Raw genomic sequence first — 18,422 nt, 5'->3', positions numbered from 1 at the left:
ATATATCTGGCTGAACTGAATGACTTAAAAAAAAAATATTTAAAAAAATAATATATATATAACTTTCTCCTTCTCGCTCTTGATGTGCTATATGCTTCAGCATTCTGGATGCAACGCACTTTTAAGAAAAATATAAATAAATAAAAAAAACTCTCAGACAGTGTCTGATCAGTCTCTCAGCTTCTGCCTCTTCAAACTGTTGCACGAAGCAGCTGTCTCCTATTCTCAATCTTGTTGGCAGTACACTTAAAATAATGCTATAATGCCAGTCCTTTGCTACCCAAAGCTCAAGGTGAATGATTTTCAATGTTCTGTTTATTTTGTAATCAAGTTCCAGGAAATACTTGGCTAAGAATATCCACATGTCAATATTTCAAGTTAACAGCTGATGACATACTGTATTCTGATTATGTAGTATTATGCTTCAGAAAACCAATAAAGGGCACTTTATTTGCAGTTAATATTTGCTGTTAATAGCTAGTTTATGACTATAATATTATTTTTTCAAGCCTGTGGTTTCTGTTAAAGCAAATACATATTAAAAGTAGTTATTATAATTAATAATAGTTTGAATAAAAATTACTTCTAAAGCGTTTATCCTAATAGCAGTTTTCAACCAATGCGACCATGACACAAAGAAGTATAAAGTTTGAACAAGACATCACGCCTCTGTAGATTATGTCCGGAAGCCACGCCCACGTGGAACTTGTGCGCAGCGGCGCAAAGCGATTGGCCAAGGCGCGCTGTCAATCATGCATTTCTGCCGTTCCTTCCGCTCGGTAATCCGTCCACCAGCGAGACATTACACAGATGTGTTTCAGGCGTGATCAGTTCAGGCAGTGGGATACCAGGCGTACAGTGGGCTCAACTTCTTTCAAAGGATCTACCGTGTCCTACTCGAACAACTCGGGTTCAGGGTAAACCGTATTGTAACGGGTATAGTTCAAGGTTGTCGAAGAGTTACTTTATTTTAGAACTGAAGATATATAGACGAAGAAGAAAATGCCTGTAGCTTCTCTCCTGCCTTTCACGGCCACTCCGAGTAGGAAGTCCGTAAGTCCGACCTCTTTCAGACTCACAGAGAAATTTGTCTTGCTTTTGGTGTTCAGCGGCTTTATCACGCTGTGTTTCGGAGCTATCTTCTTCTTGCCGGATTCCTCTAAGCTGCTCAGCGGAGTTTTCTTCCGCTCGTCCTCGGTGGAGGCAGAGACGCGCACAGGTACGGTCAGCGACACGAGCACAGGGACGGGTAAGGATGAGAAAATCCTGGCCAAGATCAGAAAAGACCACGAACAGGCGCTCATCGAGGCTAAGGACACGCTGCAGAAATGGGCGGACGAGATCAAGCAAGACATCAAGAGCGAGAAGGAGAAAGTTGCGCGAGACGAACAGGTGAAAGGCGGCAAAAGTGACAGCTTGCCCTTCGTTGAATACGTGCGGCCGCCCGGATCAACAGGGCACGAGCCGTCAGATCCTGATGTTAAAGCAAAAAGAGCCAAGATTAAAGAGGTATTTTACATTTTGTAACATTATTAACACCCTGCGCATTATTTGTTGAGATAACTTACTTGGCTGTTTTTTTAGACCCTCGGAGCAAATCCTGTCAGATTTTATCGCTAACAAATGTGCTCTTAACTGTTTTTTTTCACTCTCAGTTTAGTGTAGGATATGATATAATCGGAGTACAGAATGTAAAAATGGTAAATACTTTTATGCTTATGTTGAGTATTAGTAGTTTTATGTTAATGGTGATACGTGCACTGACTGAAGATCAGGACTGGATTGTTGATGTGTGTCGGTGTCAGGAAATATTTTCCACACGAACAATGAATAAAATGCAGTGTCGTAATAGGAAAGTTAAACAGACGTCAACTTGTGGAACCAGTATAACCTGACAGGTCAGTTGATGGACACGTATTCCTGTCACTAACAGGAGAGCGTGCGCGCGCTCATTCCTTCTATCAGACATTCTCCAGTCTAGAGCCGCTGTTTGCGTTATCGTTGAGAATTGACAGATAATGTTTGAATGAGCATTTCACTCACTATTCCCTGTTTGCACTAGTTCGAGCATTGTCCCTTGTACTTAAGTGAGTATTTTAGTCAGTACTCACAGTATTTCAATCAGTCAGTATTGTCTAAAGTTCAGTCAGTACGTTTTTTTAGTGAATGTATTCGCTGCTTCCTATATTTTGGTCCGTGCTCCCTGTATTTTAGTTAATATTTCAGTCAGTATCGTCTGTATTTCTTTCAATAAGGAGGCTACTGCCTGTCACTGTCTTTCAATATGTTCTCCCTATTTTTGAGTAAGTTTCGCCATAATTTTAGTCAGTATTTCCTGTTTTTTTTCTCCAGGTCAGTAGCCTATTTCGGCAAGCATTCGGAATTCATTCAGTATTTCCCTATTTTGCCAGCCATTTTTCATTAGCCTATATTACCACTCAGTATTCCCTGTATTTGAGTCAGTATTACAAGAGATAACTAAGGTGGAAAAGGCTGATTTAAATTCGATTTAAAGAATTTGAAATTTTATATATATATATATATATATATATATATATATATATATATATATATATATATATATATATATATATATATATATATATATTTTTTTTCTTTTTTTTCTTGTTTTCTGACTGATTCAGATATAGAGGCTACAACAATCCAAAATGAATATAATCCCAGACACAGTTCATTATTCTACTAAAATCCCAATAATAACCAGATAAATTAAGAACTGTTGCATAATGTGGGACTTTTAACTATAAACAAGCCTGAAACATACAAGGGGCTCTCATTTTGAAAAGACAGAGACTTATAATAGAAGTATTTACCAAATTAAGCTTTTTAAATATTTACCAGATCAAGAGTTTTGTATATATATTTCACTAGATGAGGTTTAATTGAGAATAAAGTTTATTCGTATTCACGATATATAAAGTTGGAGACACAATGTATGCACTGCTGGGGCACGTTTTCATATACTCTCATTTGACTGTGCATGCCCTCGCTTCAATTTAGATTACTTGAATATCTAATGAAAATAGCACAGAACACGGAGGAATAAAAACAGCAACTATCTGTGTACATTATTGCTGATAACCAGTAGTTCCAAAAAGCAACTATTAACACCGTATAATCAGTAAAACTGATATATCAGTCTACCTCTGGTATATATCGCCTACATTACAGTCAGTGTTTCCTGTTTTGTGTTTCAATTGGTATTCCCTATATTTCAGTCTCACTTATGGCATCATCCTAGTTTACGTTTATTCTCTCATGATTTGTAATGTCAACCTATGTATAATATATGTCAACCTTTAAACACTCTTCCCTTTGTTTTCATTTTTATTTTTACATAAAACAAATCGTAACAGTTAGGCCCAGCCCAAAGTCTCAGGGGCCATAACATTAGATATTATGAAGCTCATTCATGATTTATGATGAGGCTTTGTAGCCAATAGAAGAATCCCAGAAAGTCCAGAATATATTCAGCCTTCTTACATGTGCCCTCAAAAGATCTTTGAGTAATCCATTTCATCTCTGTTACAGATGTTATATTTTTTGCCCAATTCTAATGTTGCTACTATTTTGATTTTAAGTAACACTCTTTAAACAGCAGATGGCCATTTAGACTGATCTTAATTTTGCCTTTGAAATGAATCACCACATAACTGCATTTAATAACAAGCTTAATAACATTTAAGTCGGTTTAATTCCATTCAAATTCCAGACATATTACCATTACCAGTAGTGATTTACAAGCCCATATTGTGCCCTTATTGTGTTTTTGAGATTATGACGATTACTTCTGCAGGTAGGAGACTATTTATGCAGGCTCTTCCGTAACTATGAGCTTGTGAAGATGCATAAGCAATGCTGCCATTTCTTGTTTCTGTCAGGACAAATGCTTTTAGAGGATGGGGCCAGTCTTAGGTCTCAGCATTAGGCAGGTGTGGACTTCAGTATTAGCTTGATTAAATTAAATTTGCTATTGATTGCGACTCATTTGAATCAAATAAGTCCATAGTGATGATGTAGATTAAAACTGACAGCATGGCAATAGCAGTAAGGCTTTAAAAATCTTCTTTCAGTTGTATGGACATTGTGTTTATGGTTACAAATGGCTGGATGCAGGAATCCTTCTGGTTTATCCTACTACACCATCAGTCACAACATTTCAGCTACAGATTTGCATAAGGATATGGTGTCTATCTGGTGTCCTTTCAATTTACATTGCCCAGTTTGCCCAATTGCTTTTTTATGTACCACTTTGCAAGGTAAATTTATGCATATAGTTACCATACCAGTTTTTGTTAGACATGCTGAAGTTGTCCAACATAGTCTCATGATAACTTTATACACAATGTCGAAATCGTTAGATATATTTTACATTTTATGCATTTGGCAGACGCTTTTATCCAAAGCGACTTACAGTGCACTTATTACGGGGACAATCCCCCCAGAGCAACCTGGTGTTAAGTGCCTTGCTCAAGGACACAATGGTGGTGGCCACAGGGATCGAACCAGCGACCTTCTGATTAACAGTTATGTGCTTTAGCCCACTACACCACCACCACCACTACTCCTATCCACTCCTATCTTTCTACTTGGCTTGTACCAATGGTCTTTTATTCACATAGTGACTAGCCAATCATCAAACAGAATTTTAAATTTATGTAATACAGGCTTCACATTTTTTGCTAGCCTCATATCCAACACTTTATTTCAAGAGAGGAAATCTGTTAACAAATTTGGTTACTCATTCCATATTTGTTTATGTAATACAAATTGTCTTGTTCCAATCCAAAATGTTTTCTTTCTTCTGTGGTATGGATGTTTTTTACTTTTAAAATTGTGTTTGGGTTTGGCTAAGGGGTTTGGTTTTAGGGCTGCAACAAATTATTATTTTGATAATCTACTAATCTAATGATTATTCAGTCATTAGAATTATTCAGCTATTCGGACACGATTAATTATTGCAACGATTAATCATTAGCTCTTAATCGACTATTCAGCTTGTGCCTTGACTTAAAATGTTGAATTAAACATGCTTACTAACAATAAAGAGGATAATATCATATTTTAAAAATACCTCTAAATGACATTCACTGAATTAAAGGGGAAAGAATTACTTTTTATTAAGTTTAATTCAGTAAAAAATGAACTGCTAACAATTCTATTATCAAGTTTTTTGTCTTGTTTTACATTTAAAAATATCTCAAAATCCTTAAAATTAAATGCATTTACTTGGGAAGCAACATTATTAAGAATTGCTTTTAGAGAATATATCTTGAATATAAGTGCATTTTGTATATAAGTGTATTATTTAACTTGTTTATACTTCTGTCAGTGCAGAAAAGTCTAAATAATCTTATATTTAAGATATATTCTCTGAAAGCAAGTCTACATATCTTATGTGTGGTTATGAAATATGTTGCTTCTTTGGTAAATGTATGTTGTTTTATGTAGGGATACACTGATCCGAGACCTGATCCGATGAGCCCGATCCAAATCCGATAGTGTGTATTAGTCATGTTCGTTACTGTCAAGCTCCAAAAATTACATAAAAGAACCATTAAAACACCATTAAAGTAGTTCATATGACTCATGCATTTTATTCAAAGCCACTTGAAGATGTGTGATAGTTCTGTGAATCACAGAAGTCTTTAATAAGTAAATATATAGTATTTTGCAAAAAAAACAACACTGGTATCAGATCGGGATTGGTATCGGCCGATACTGAGATTTCTGGTATCGGAATCAGAAGAGAAAAGGTGGTATCGGTGCATCCCTAACTGAGCATTCTTCCTAACATCTTTTGTGTTCCATGGAAGAGATACATTTAAACAGGCTATGAGATTTAGGTGAGATTGTTGTAAAATTTTTGTTACGAGTTTTATTCCCTCACAAAGTGTGTAAATTCCTCCCAGATGAGCCATGTATGGGGTGAATTTCCCTTCCATTTTCAGACCCTGCCAGTCACCTTTCACTTTCGTTGCATTTAGTCATTATGCCTAACATCTCCTTTTGAGTTTCACAGAAGAATGGAAGTCATGGGGTGTTTCTCATGAAACCTATCAAGAAAATGTCCTGGTATTATTATTTTACTTGAAAGTTAAAAGTAATTCATAAGAAATTAGGATATGAAGCACATGTTTAGAGCCATTAAGCTTTTTAACATCATGGCACTATTTGCATAATTGACATTATCACAATTTATAAAAAGAAAGTTACTATGATATTCTCATTACTACGACGTGAACATTTTTTACTTGATTAAATTGTAAGGTATTTATACATCATAGAAGCTCTTCTTTGGCACTGCCAAAGTAATTTAAAAAATCTTTAACAGCGTCTCTTTTATTGTAATAATCATCAGAATATTTTTACTATATTAAAAATCAAAATCACCACTGAAAAAAAAAATGGGAATAGTTCAAGTAAAGCATCTGAACACATTACGTTAATGATAATTTGTGGGTTAAATGTGCTTAAGAGTCTTGAAAATGTTACAATGTTTGGAGGGTTTAAGGCAGAAATGTGAAGATTATACATTTTAAGCATTTAAGTTAATTATTTTTATTAAAACTTTTGTATTTTTTGATCTCAAGTTGTTTAAATAGTTGTTTATGGTTGTCATGGCAACAAAGTTGTAAAATGTACGCGTAAATGGTTAATAAACGATTTTAACACACTACAATAATGTTAACAAGCATACTTTACAAGTGTAGATCTTGTGGCTATACTTTTGAAACAGTGAGTTTTTTAACATTTACAGATTGGCCCCTGCAACCATTCACTTCTACAATATTTGAAGTGCATATTCCTTAGGCAGAATATAATTTCTTTTTTTTGGGGTGTTAAATATGACCTGGGCTGCATTTCCCAAAAGCATTGCAAGCTTAAGTTGATTGTAGAGACCATTTTATGCCAATATTTTCTACAATCTACTTAGGTTTACGATGCTTTTCGGGAAATGCAGTCCAGTACTTTTTCTTGATAATTTTCGTGAGCATCCCACCAGTGGATTTGGAACAACATGGAGGTGAATTTTTATTTTTGGGTGAACTATCTCTTCAAACATGTTTTGACTCACCAAATGTAAGGCTGGGCGATATGGCCAAAATTGTTATCACGATAATCTTTTTCCTATTGTTCGATATCGAGATTTTTCATAGGGATGCACCGAAATGAAAATTCTGGGCCGAAACCGAAAATCCAGGATGCACTTGGCCGAAACCGAAATTTTTACCTATTTAAAAAAAAAAAAAAAAAAAATGTTGTGTATAATTGTATTAATTTGATACTTTTTCATTAATTTCATGAATTTAATTAATCTGAATTGAAAAACTACAAACCAATAAAATAAATCTCACTTTTATTGAAAGTAGCACAACAAAATTGGACAAAAAATATATTAAAACTTTATTAAATATTATTCTTCTTTCAGTTCTGTAAAAATCTAATTTTACAGATTTTATTAACAATTATCCAAATAATGTAAAGTTTTAGAAAACTATTATATGCACAACAACAGTCAAGTAATGAACTTAGCTAACATCTTTCAAAAAGTTTAAATATGCAACAGTAATTTTAATTAAAACAACAGGCAGAACACAGAATGGCAGAGGACCTCTATTCCACTGATCTATATAAAACTATAATATATAATTATATATATAGATCAGTGCTCTATTCTGTTTATGTAAACGTATGTACACTTTAAGTGAAAATGATTGTGCAAAACAGCAGTAATTGAACTAAATCCAACCTCAACTGTAAACGACAGATGTATCCTCAAGTGAAGAACAAGTGTAATGTAATTGCTATACACATCATATTGGACCGCTTTCTATTTAACTACAAGTGACAGGTTTCTCTTCAAGAACAAAAGTTGCTAAACTTTCTGACAGTCTCTCCTGTCAGAAAGCTCATCAAGAACATGAGATGCTGCACTGAAAAGTCTCTTACTCTCTGTGCTGGTGCTTGGGCAGATAAATACCTGTGCGCAATCCGCGCAAGCAAAGGAAAGCGGTGTTTGTTTATGCGCCCGTAGTCAAGGGGATTGTCGCTTCTGGAGTAGTTCAGATAAATACGTCTCAAGTTGTGGTGTAGCTGCGCTAGTTGTGACATTTTCCTGTAGAATCTCTTGCTGTATTCTGTATATATATATCTTGAAAGTTCTGCTGAATAAACACTGCAGATCGCAAATTTGATGTCCTTATCAGAAACTTTGAAGAATTTCCACACCGCTGACATGATCGCCTTTGTTTGGTAGCGCCGTTGTGGAATTATCTAACAGCTGTGATAAGGGCTACATCGATCCAGATTGAAATCTGAGCACTGAGGGGCGGAGCGAGGAGGTATATATTTTCGGCCTTTTTTCTCTTTCGGCCGAAAACTGAAAGTGCTGAAAGTGCCATTTTCGGCCGAAAATTTTCGCCGGCCGAAATTTCGGTGCATCCCTAATATTTCACGATATACATTTGCACATTGCACTTTTCTTTTTTTTTATTTCAAAGTTGACGGAAGAAAAGAGGAAAAAATACATTCTAAATAGTCAAAATAGTCTCTACAAAACTGCAAAGGGGGTCCAGAGACGGCCAAACCATTGGGGTGTGCTGGGTCCAATTTTACCATCTTTTACCGTTTATCAATTGAAAATGAATGATAAAAGATCATCTGTTTGTTCTGACGCATTGTGACAGCAGTCCAGTATTTGTTGGAATATTTTTACATTTAAAATGAAATATTTTTTATATTTCTTTAGCAGCCTGAGAAAGCCGAACTGCTTGTGTTTTAGCGACACACAGTAAATATCGAAAATTCCTCAAAAGCTTATTGTGGATTTTCTTTATCATGATATATATCTATATCGTTGTATCACCCAGCCTAACCAAATATATTTGAGTCTTACTCTTTACTAAAAGTCACATATGTAATCTGTTTGCAGTTAGGGTGATTAGTATGTCTCCATAACATCCTGTCCTCAATCATTTCATACATCACAAAAGTTCCTTTGTCTGTAAAATCTCTCTGACGTTTTACCTCCACCTGAAATTCTCTGCTGAGTTGAGCCTGTATTCCTGGTAGCTGCCGCAGGATCTGCTCAGTGGCCATATCACCCACACCCATCTGGGCTCTGAGCTCTCATTCAATATAGATGACTGAGCTCTCCACTCCTTCAGACATCATTCCACTTGCAATTAATTATGCACAATTCAGGCTAATCAGAAAAATTCATTCTCATCGAGATGATCACAGTTTATCAATGTGGGGGCAGTAAAAACATTAAATTATGCAAATTTTGTTTAAGGTATATCAGGTGAAAATGAGAGCTAAGTATGATTGATTCAACTTGGCAGTATATTTAAAATGAAAATGACAAGCTCTTTTATTATAATTTTATTATCTTCCCTGGGGTCCACTGATAATGTAAGTAAAGATTTTTTGCACCAAAACATTCGTAATCTATGATCATTTTTCACCCTGTCTCTGGCCCTATGTCTTAATTGCTCAGTTTTGGCCTCAACGCCTCCTTAAAACCCACTGTTATGATTGGCTAACATCATTCAGCCACTCAAATACAGAATCTCAATCGGAAGAGAATAAACAAGCTCCACAACATTATAAATCTACATTTCAGTGTTTATACATAACATACATCCAACACATTGCATCCGAATATATTAAACTGTTCACGTACTGTAAGCACAGCTGCACCATTAACAATCAAACAGTCATGACATATGAAATATTAATTTATTAAACTGTGTACTCATAGTTTTGCAATCGGGTCCAACAGTATTTTTAACTTCCCTGTCCATCAATAACAGTTCCTTTGCAAAGCATAAATCGAAATATTAATCCCTGCTACAGTTAAAATATTGTTTTAATTAAAAGTATGGCATACAAATTATTCCACACTCAACCTGTTGGCATTAATATTATTTATAAGAGTCTGTGCACCACTCATTGAATCTGTAATGGGCCACTTTTGGAACCCTTCAGCTCATTAAACAGTCTAGCTTTTTTGTGCCCTGAGCAGGTATTTAAACACTTAAATGCATTTCTGTGTGCTGAGAAAGACCCATTCGTACAGTATGTCCTTTTTGTATCTCTGATGTTTTCTCCTTTTGGTCCTGGATCGTATTTTAGGTTTTTTTCCATCTATCATATTGTGACTTTTCTCTAGAAAGCTGAAGTGCTTGGGTACTAAATAATTCAGTTTGCTTTCTTTTATTTTACTACTTGTAAATAAGGCATAGTCTTGGAGGTGGAATCTGCTGATGGAGAGGAGAGAGGAGAGTGCTTGGTGTTGATACAACCATTCAGCCACCCTGACTTCCACCTTCAACATCTTATAACAACAGCTGTGATCCACATAGGGCGTCTAGCGACCCAAAGACAGCCTTCAGATTATTTGGGTCAATCTCGCTTAAACCAGAAGCATCCTGTCTGACCTGAGGTTCTAAGAAATGTAATGGATGCCCGCAAGCAATGGCACAGCTGCTGTAGGCATGGATGGTCCCCAGCCAGTCTCGTCTTTTGCACTGTAATTACTAATTTCTGTTCTTGTGGACGCCAAAGTACGTTCTCCAGTGGCCAGAATTCATTTCCCATATTTAGGGGTTGTACAAGGGTAGATGATAGAATTTTCAATTTTTGGTAAACTATACCTTTAATATTATGACTATCTACTCACTCCCATGTCATTCCAGATCATGGCTTTTTTTATTCCATTGAAAATACAAAAAAGAATGTTCTGGCCTTTGTTTTCAATACAGTGAAAGGGGAAAGTGAAAGTTTCCTACAGCATTTTGTTTTTGCAGCAGGGTAGCCCCCATTGAGCCAACATAATATTAAGAAAAGTTGTATATAAACCCAGTTCAGAAACTGAGTCAAATATTGATTCAGTAACCACTCTGACTGATTCATTTGGAGTCATTCAGTGAACATTTCGTAAGAAAATCTAAAATCTTAAAACCTATTCATTTAGGAACATTGAGACTATCAGTCAAGCTCCAGAATGACCAAAAATCTCCATTAAAGTATTGTATAAGTAGTCCATAGAGTCACCGGTACATTCTTCAACATAAACGACATGAGGGTGTGTAAATTATTACAGAATTTTAAGTTGTTTTTCAGAAGTGTTTATTATGGTAAAATGGCTCCAATGGCTATAAATGGAAAATCTAGTGCTGGGATTTGTGATGTTTTGCTTTTGTTATATGAATTGTATTTCTGTCGTTTCCACACTAAAGCATAGATTAGAGTTAGCAGATTAAAATGCAGATAGAATGGCTTGCAACACCAAGGAGTTTCAATCTCTGTGCTTTGCGAGAACTTTGGGAAACTTGTACTGCAATTGTGATTGCTTCGGTTTTCAAGTAATTGAGTACTCTGTTTTAGAGTAATTGAATACTGAGAGTCCAATGCTGATTAGAGGAGCAATCAGCTTCAGCCCAGACAGATACATTGATCAGGAGGTGCAGAAGATGTCTGAAGTTTCTGGGCGTGTTGTGTGTATATGTTCTTGTGGCTGATGCAACGGTCATTGTCTGATTCTGTTGGTTTATGTTAAGGTGCAGGACTCTGCCTTCTGTTGTAACTGAGAAATTAATTACATTTTAATATTTGGCCTTGGATGTTTCACTTGAACTTGCTCAGCCTGTTTAACAAATAATGGATAGGACTGCCTCTTATTCTGTGTTGGAAGGGAGAGAGGAAGACAATTGATTTTACTTTCACAAGGTCTTCATCAGTTTGCGACATGTCAACTGGAAAGGGTCAAGTCTTGTTCCATGATTTCCATCACTTATAAAAAGGTCATGTCAATACTTGTTGTGGCAGTTTTGAATTGCTCTTATCTGAGAGCTGTTGAGCATACAAAATGGAGTGTTTTGTATCTAGTAGAGACTTTAGAATAGTGACAGTTGACACTGATGCATTTATCACATTAGGGACTGTGCTTTCCAGTTTGTTTCATACTGGTTATAGCACAGCAATACTGGTGGCAGAGCGCAGGTAAAGCATAGTCTGTCATGTGTCTTGCTGGTTTGTGCAGCAAATGTTTGCGGATTTGATAAAAATTGTCTGTCTGCCCTGTTTTTTTTTTATTTATTTTTTTTATCCCTGCCCTGTTATTTTATTTTTTTTTTTATCCCTGACAAAGGATAAAGCAAAAAGAATGATTTTTTTTTTTTGCCCCTCCTTGAGGGCTTCAATTTTTGTGGGTCAGAGATCCATCAAGCCAACTGCTACAGGTTTACCTCCATTTAATGGCAACATACAAGGTTTAACAGTGGTGTAAATTTCAAAGAGCTTGAGTGACTTTGGCTTATTTGGAAATTAGTAGCACATTTCCCTTGTTTAATTTGACACCAATAAGGTAAGGTAATCAGAGCTTCTTCCAGCCTACCCAGAGAATTGAGAATGAAACATAATATACCTTTTTAATGCTTTATGAATTCAGCTTAATAATGCAGGGTAGGGCATGATCCCAGTCACATGCACAATACGTTTTTGTTCTTGGGTGGTGATTCTCACGAAACGTGTAAAAAAACAAAACAAAAAAAAAAAAAAAAAATCTAGGGCTGGGTATCGAGATATATTTTAGGCACCGACCGAATTGCCTCTAAAAAAATCGAGTATCAAAAAATGTCTTGTCGTTCATTACCAAATTTCGATAGCTAAGGGATTCATCTCGTCAACGTCAGTGATAAGCATGTAGCATGCTAGATGTTCCCAAATCTAAAAGTGCTGGTGATTGGCTGTGGTTAGGCATCAAGGAAAAACACTAGTTTATGCCTGTTACACCCAGAGACACTGCTCACACGTGGCATTTCACCAGGCACGATGCCAACAGTACGATGCAATATTTGCGAAAAGATAATTGCTGCCAAGACCGGAAACATGACAAATCAGATGAAGCACTTGACAGTGCACGCAATAAACTTAAGAGCAGAAAGTTGCTCAGTCTTCGACTGCAAGAAAATCAAGCCGGTGCAGTCATGCTCTCAGCGTCCTCCTGCCACAGAGCCTCCTTCAACATGCCCACCACACAAGTCCTCCTCCAAAACTACTGATGAATGCAGCTGTGCTATGACTAGGACCTCGACAGGTAAGGTTAACTTTTAGCAAATAAACCAACAAACAAAATCGGCTAACTTGTAGTGGTACATGCTTGTGTACTTGTTAAATTAATGTTTCCCGTCTGTCGCTCACTTCGATGTTGTGTCGAAGAAGTGACACTAGGGGTCTCTCTTGAGCACCGAATAATCCTTTTTCATATAACTATGAAAAAAGGGCAATGAGAAGTAGGCAGACAGAATTTGCATGTCCCGGCCCCGGACATTCGGGTATAAAGGCGGAGAAATGCGACTGTGTCATTCAGAAATGTTCATATGCAGCGAGCTGCGAGTCACACACCTGTTCCCTCTCACCTCTGAGCAATTACTGCTGTTGGATCTACGGCGCACTTCAGCGGCTTTCTCCTTCTCTACACGGCAATTCGCAGACCCAATCCACTGCGGGTACTCGAATCTACCCTGTACTGGAATAGGTGCTCCGCAGGTTAGGGCTCCTACGTGGACGTTCCACCTGTGTGTATTTTCTGCGGTACGGTCTCCTTATGAGTGGACCCGCGTTTCCCTTGGGCAGTTCCAGCTGCCCCCTGGTCACCTTGTCTGTAGCAACTCCTTCCTCCGAAGAGGCGGGATCTACCACCGCGCCACTTCCCGCATGTGACCTAAAAGCCCATGTGGTGTATTTCACCACTTTTACCTCCCCCTCGCTGGGCGGGTGTGGTCTCCGCAGGGTCTTAATATTTAAAAATATCCACATACACAAACACCAGTCATCTAAAACACAAAATACAAACACTCCAAAACTGTGTCCTACATTACATTTGTCAGACTCAAAGGCCAGTGTAAAGAGATGAGATTTCACACATGACTTAATAGTCTCCGTGTTTCGAACTGTTTATCTGGAAAGTGAAGATTCAGGCAAAAAATACACGTCATAATAAAACTAGAGCCCTGAAATTGAAGAAATTGTGACAGAAATTTATCACAAGCAAGTCTGCTGTTGGATAAAGGTTTGGGGAAAAATGCAATGACATCTTGAACAGTTCTATTTTCACAAAGTTTTAAGAATCTTAAGAATTTTAAGACACCATTTTGACGATTAAATTATATATTATAATGAAACTCTAAAACATGGAGTTCTGTAAAATAATAATAATAATAATAATAATAATAACATAAAGGAAAACATGATTTGGTAAAGAATAAAACAGATTTCAGATACCACTTAAACAATGCATCCTTGATTGAAAAATATTTGAAGGAAACATGCATTTCTTTTCATTTATTTACCTTTTTAAATAAGCTAATCATGTGTGTGCACAATAGCACATTTTCATATTAGCATATTTATGCTGTGGCACTGAAATTGGTATCGAGAAACGTAAAATTTCACTGGTATCGGTATTGACTACTGAAATTTTGGTTCCGTGACAAAACAGAAGGGAGTACTACTATGATGTAGGCTTATGAATGCTTTACAATTTAAATGGTAAATGGTCTGCACTTATATAGCGCTTTTTTCTAACATCAGAGGTTACCAAAGCGCTTTACACTGTGTCCCAATCACCCATTCACACACACATTCATACACCAATGGCGGCAGAGCTGCCATGCAAGGCGCTAGCCTACCATTGGGAGCAACTTGGGGTTCAGTGTCTTGCCCAAGGACACTTCGGCATGTGGAGTCATGTGGGCCGGGATTCGAACCGCCAACCCTGCGATTGGCAGCCGACCCGCTCTACCACCTGAGCCACAGCCGCCCAAATAATAATTAGCCGCCAGAAATAAGAATATCATAATTACCATCTTTTTGCATTGTGGTAATCAGAATTGTTGGGTGAAATGTGTGTAATTGTCTTAAAAAGTTTCACAATGTAAAAAACATAACGGCCCTAAAAATAGGTTTCATTTTATATTGGCAATGCAAAGCATAATTTGTTATTTGTTTAATAAGATTTTGTAGTAAAATAGGAAAAGGATATTTTTGTTACGTGTGGCGTGAGGCTCACACACTTCCTTTTTGCTATATTTGAAAGAAAAACAACCATCCTGTGTTTGACGCCACACTCCCTTTCAGACATAAATATGAGAAACTGTCTTACTGGAGCACATTGAATAGCTCCGTACTTGAAGAGGATGCACCTCGTGGCACACCACTGGCCAGCAGCCATGGTTACACTCTCCTTTAGAGTGCCATGGAAAATGCTGTAACTTAACTCTGCCTTCCTGTTTTCAGCTGTGGGACTGGGTTGTCTCTTGAGAGTGGGTTCTGGCATTAGATCAATAGCTCTGTTTGCCTGAGAGAGAAATAGAAAGCTTGTGTGGTAGTGTGGGCTGCCAGGCTAGCCATAGCTCCTGTGCCAGGGAGGCACATGTCCACCCCTCTTGAGCTGCACTTGTTTTCTGGCATGCTGTGTCACAGGTTCATCTCATGTGACCCCGATGGGCAGTGTTCCATTGCTGTTACCATTTCACAGCTGAATTTTTTTATTGTCATTTTTTTATTGTCTTCTATTTTCAGTGATTTTGCTTATACACACACACACAAATGTGGTCATTAACCCTCAAAGCTGCACATGGCAGTCAGCGATCGGCCATCATCATCAGTATCCCGAATAAGTTCAGTTGCACTCATATACATTTAAACCCAGTTTTACACAATTCCTGACATTTAATCATAGAAAACATTCCCTGTCTTAGGTCAGTTAGGATAACTACTTTAATTTAAGAATGTGAAATGTCAGAATAATAGTAGAGAGAATAATTTATTTCAGCTTTTATTTATTTTCAGTGGGTCAGAAGTTTACTGACCCACAATGAACAAGGAATAATGAAGCTTGTGGTAGCTCATTATTACTGTAGGCTACCTACAGTATGAAATGCTGATGTCCTGACTTTCAGAGAGAGAGAAAAAAATGCTCTTCCATGATGGGCAAATTTTGCTGTTTCGCTTCTATTCCGCAACACTCGTGAGTCACGTTCACTGATCGGGACAATTGGGACCACAGTTGTCTACGATGTATATTGTAGAGTCTTCTAATGTTGCAGAGTGTACCATGGCGATATCAATGCGTTCATATCGTACAGTCTGACAAGCAACAAACGTAAAGGACTATTATAAATCGGGCAGTGTGCAATCGTACCAACCTTAAATTTTGGGTAAGTTATTCAAAATAAGTATTTACGACAAATTACTAATTACTCCTCTAAAATGTTTTATCATATTGCTATAACGAATACTTTAAAAGTAATCACATTACTAATTATTTTACTTTTTACATTCTAAATCACTTTTCCTATTAAAGTTTTTTGTTTTACGCTCAAATTCAAAACGTCTATAATTCCTCATTCATTGTCGCACACCCTTCAGCTGTCACAGAAATGCCAACAGACGTACATATGAATTCATATTTTAAATGTATTATACATATTACTTTAGCACAAATAATTGTAATCAGATACACCCAACAGTGGTGTCTAACCGAAGTATACTTTTGGCTTTACTCTGTCTTCTTATGATACAATTACATGCTAATTCATTACTTTTTACCCTCAAATGCCTAAACCCCTAAAGGAAGACTGTAAATTAAGCTTTGCCCCATTGACTTCAATAAAACGTTTGCCTTTTTTTTTTTTTTTTTTTACAACGAAAGGACAAGTTAAATTATATACTGTGGCAATCGACAGCAGCACACAGATGCTTTCTGTAGACTTTAACTTGTGTTGAACCTGGAATGTTCCTTTAAAAAGAAACCAGCAACTACTTTCTAATTCAGAGATCCAGCTTAGACTGGTCCAGTTGCTGGGAGTTATATAAATATCTATCATCCTCCATTTCCTGTCCCATCCCTCTCAACATTAATCCCATGGAGATCCAAGCTTGTCTCCCTTTAGATCCACACTGCTGTAATGTCAGATTTAAATGATTTTATTAAAGGTGATCATCTTACTCATACTCCCCTGTCTCAGGAAACAGCTCATCTGAATGAGGCCAGCATTTTCATTCTTCTCAGGTTTGTAGTGAAGCAGGTTTTTGTTTTTGTTCTGAACTGTAGAAGACACACACAGGGTTTATTGCATGAATGGTCAGCTTTCAAATAATGGCACAGAATTTAATTAAGTTCAGGAGGACGCTGACTTGAAATGCTGAATTTCTGCTTGTTGTTATTTTACTCCTGTGGTTTAGAGCTTTGTCATGCTGCATTGATTTCTATTTTAAGTGTTAGATCACAGATAGATGCATTATATACCTTAGACATGTTCAATTCTGCTGTTGAAATTCCTAACATGATTGGAAATCTTTGGTCTCTCGATACTGTCCCATAATGTCCCAGATGCCCTTCATAATGCATTATCCACTAACCACCATACTTCAAGGTTGAGATGAGGTCTTGTTTTTGTGTGTCTATAGTTTATTTGTAGCATTTACATTTAACCAAAATTGATTAGTGTTGTCAAGGTACCAACATTTCAGGAGTTGGTATCGATACTGGTGAAATTTCACGGTTCTGATACCAATTTTGATACCACTGCAAATATATGCTAATATTATAATGTTATGTTTCAATGTCTAATCAATAAAAATTTTAACAAGTGAAGATATAACTTTTCAACATGTCATTGCATTTTTATTCAACAGCAGTCTTGCTTTTGATATTTTGATTAATTATTATTATTATTATTACAGTGAATAATACATTTGAGTATACAGTTGAAATATATTTTTATTCAATTTCAGGCATCTAGCTTTTATTATGAATTGTGCTTTTATTTTTTGGCCGGAAGCTTCACTTTTCCGGATAAACAGTTTGCAACACGCAGCTCAGTGTGATCGTTGAAGACTTTTAAGTTTCAACTGAAATCTAATTTCTTTACACTGACCTTTTGAAGTCTGGCAAATTAAATGTAGGACACAGTTTTGGAGTGTTTGTATTTTAGATTACTGGTGTTTGTGTATGTGGTAATTTGTTATGTTTTAATTGCTATTACTTTGAAGCACTTTGGTCAACTGTGTTGTTTTAAATGCAATATAAATAAAGCTGAGCTGAGATTAAAGAGCAAATGCTGTGATTTAATTATATAAATCTATATATTTTACATGTGCTGTGTGGTTCACAGTAGATTAGTGCTGTGCTCTGTCATCTAATACAACGTGTCGTGAATGATTCTCAATGTCTGTGGAGTTTCCAGTGGATGAGCGGTCAGATTTATACATTAATTGTCCATTTCAGTGTAAAAGGAGTAACAGAGCATGCTGTTAGCATTTTAAAGCTGTCGTGTGTCAGTCATACTGCACGCTGGTACCGGATTGAGTCGGTGTTTGCTACTACC

At 36.7% G+C, this 18,422-nt stretch overlaps 1 protein-coding gene across 1 annotated transcript in view; it reads left to right on the top strand.

Moving 5' to 3' along the window:
- The first annotated feature begins 826 nt into the window (after positions 1-826).
- LOC127622257 (mannosyl-oligosaccharide 1,2-alpha-mannosidase IA-like) overlaps positions 827-18,422 on the top strand; it is a 145,570-nt gene continuing 127,974 nt past the window's right edge. The window contains exon 1 of the mRNA XM_052096292.1: positions 827-1,509. Within this exon, the coding sequence (XP_051952252.1) occupies positions 1,003-1,509 (507 nt within the window). The 5' untranslated portion in view covers positions 827-1,002. The remainder of the gene's footprint in view (positions 1,510-18,422) is intronic.

This window comes from Xyrauchen texanus, chromosome 28 (assembly GCF_025860055.1).
Source record: "Xyrauchen texanus isolate HMW12.3.18 chromosome 28, RBS_HiC_50CHRs, whole genome shotgun sequence".
Lineage (NCBI taxonomy): Eukaryota > Metazoa > Chordata > Actinopteri > Cypriniformes > Catostomidae > Xyrauchen > Xyrauchen texanus.
This window is presented reverse-complemented; position numbering and strand designations above follow the sequence as displayed.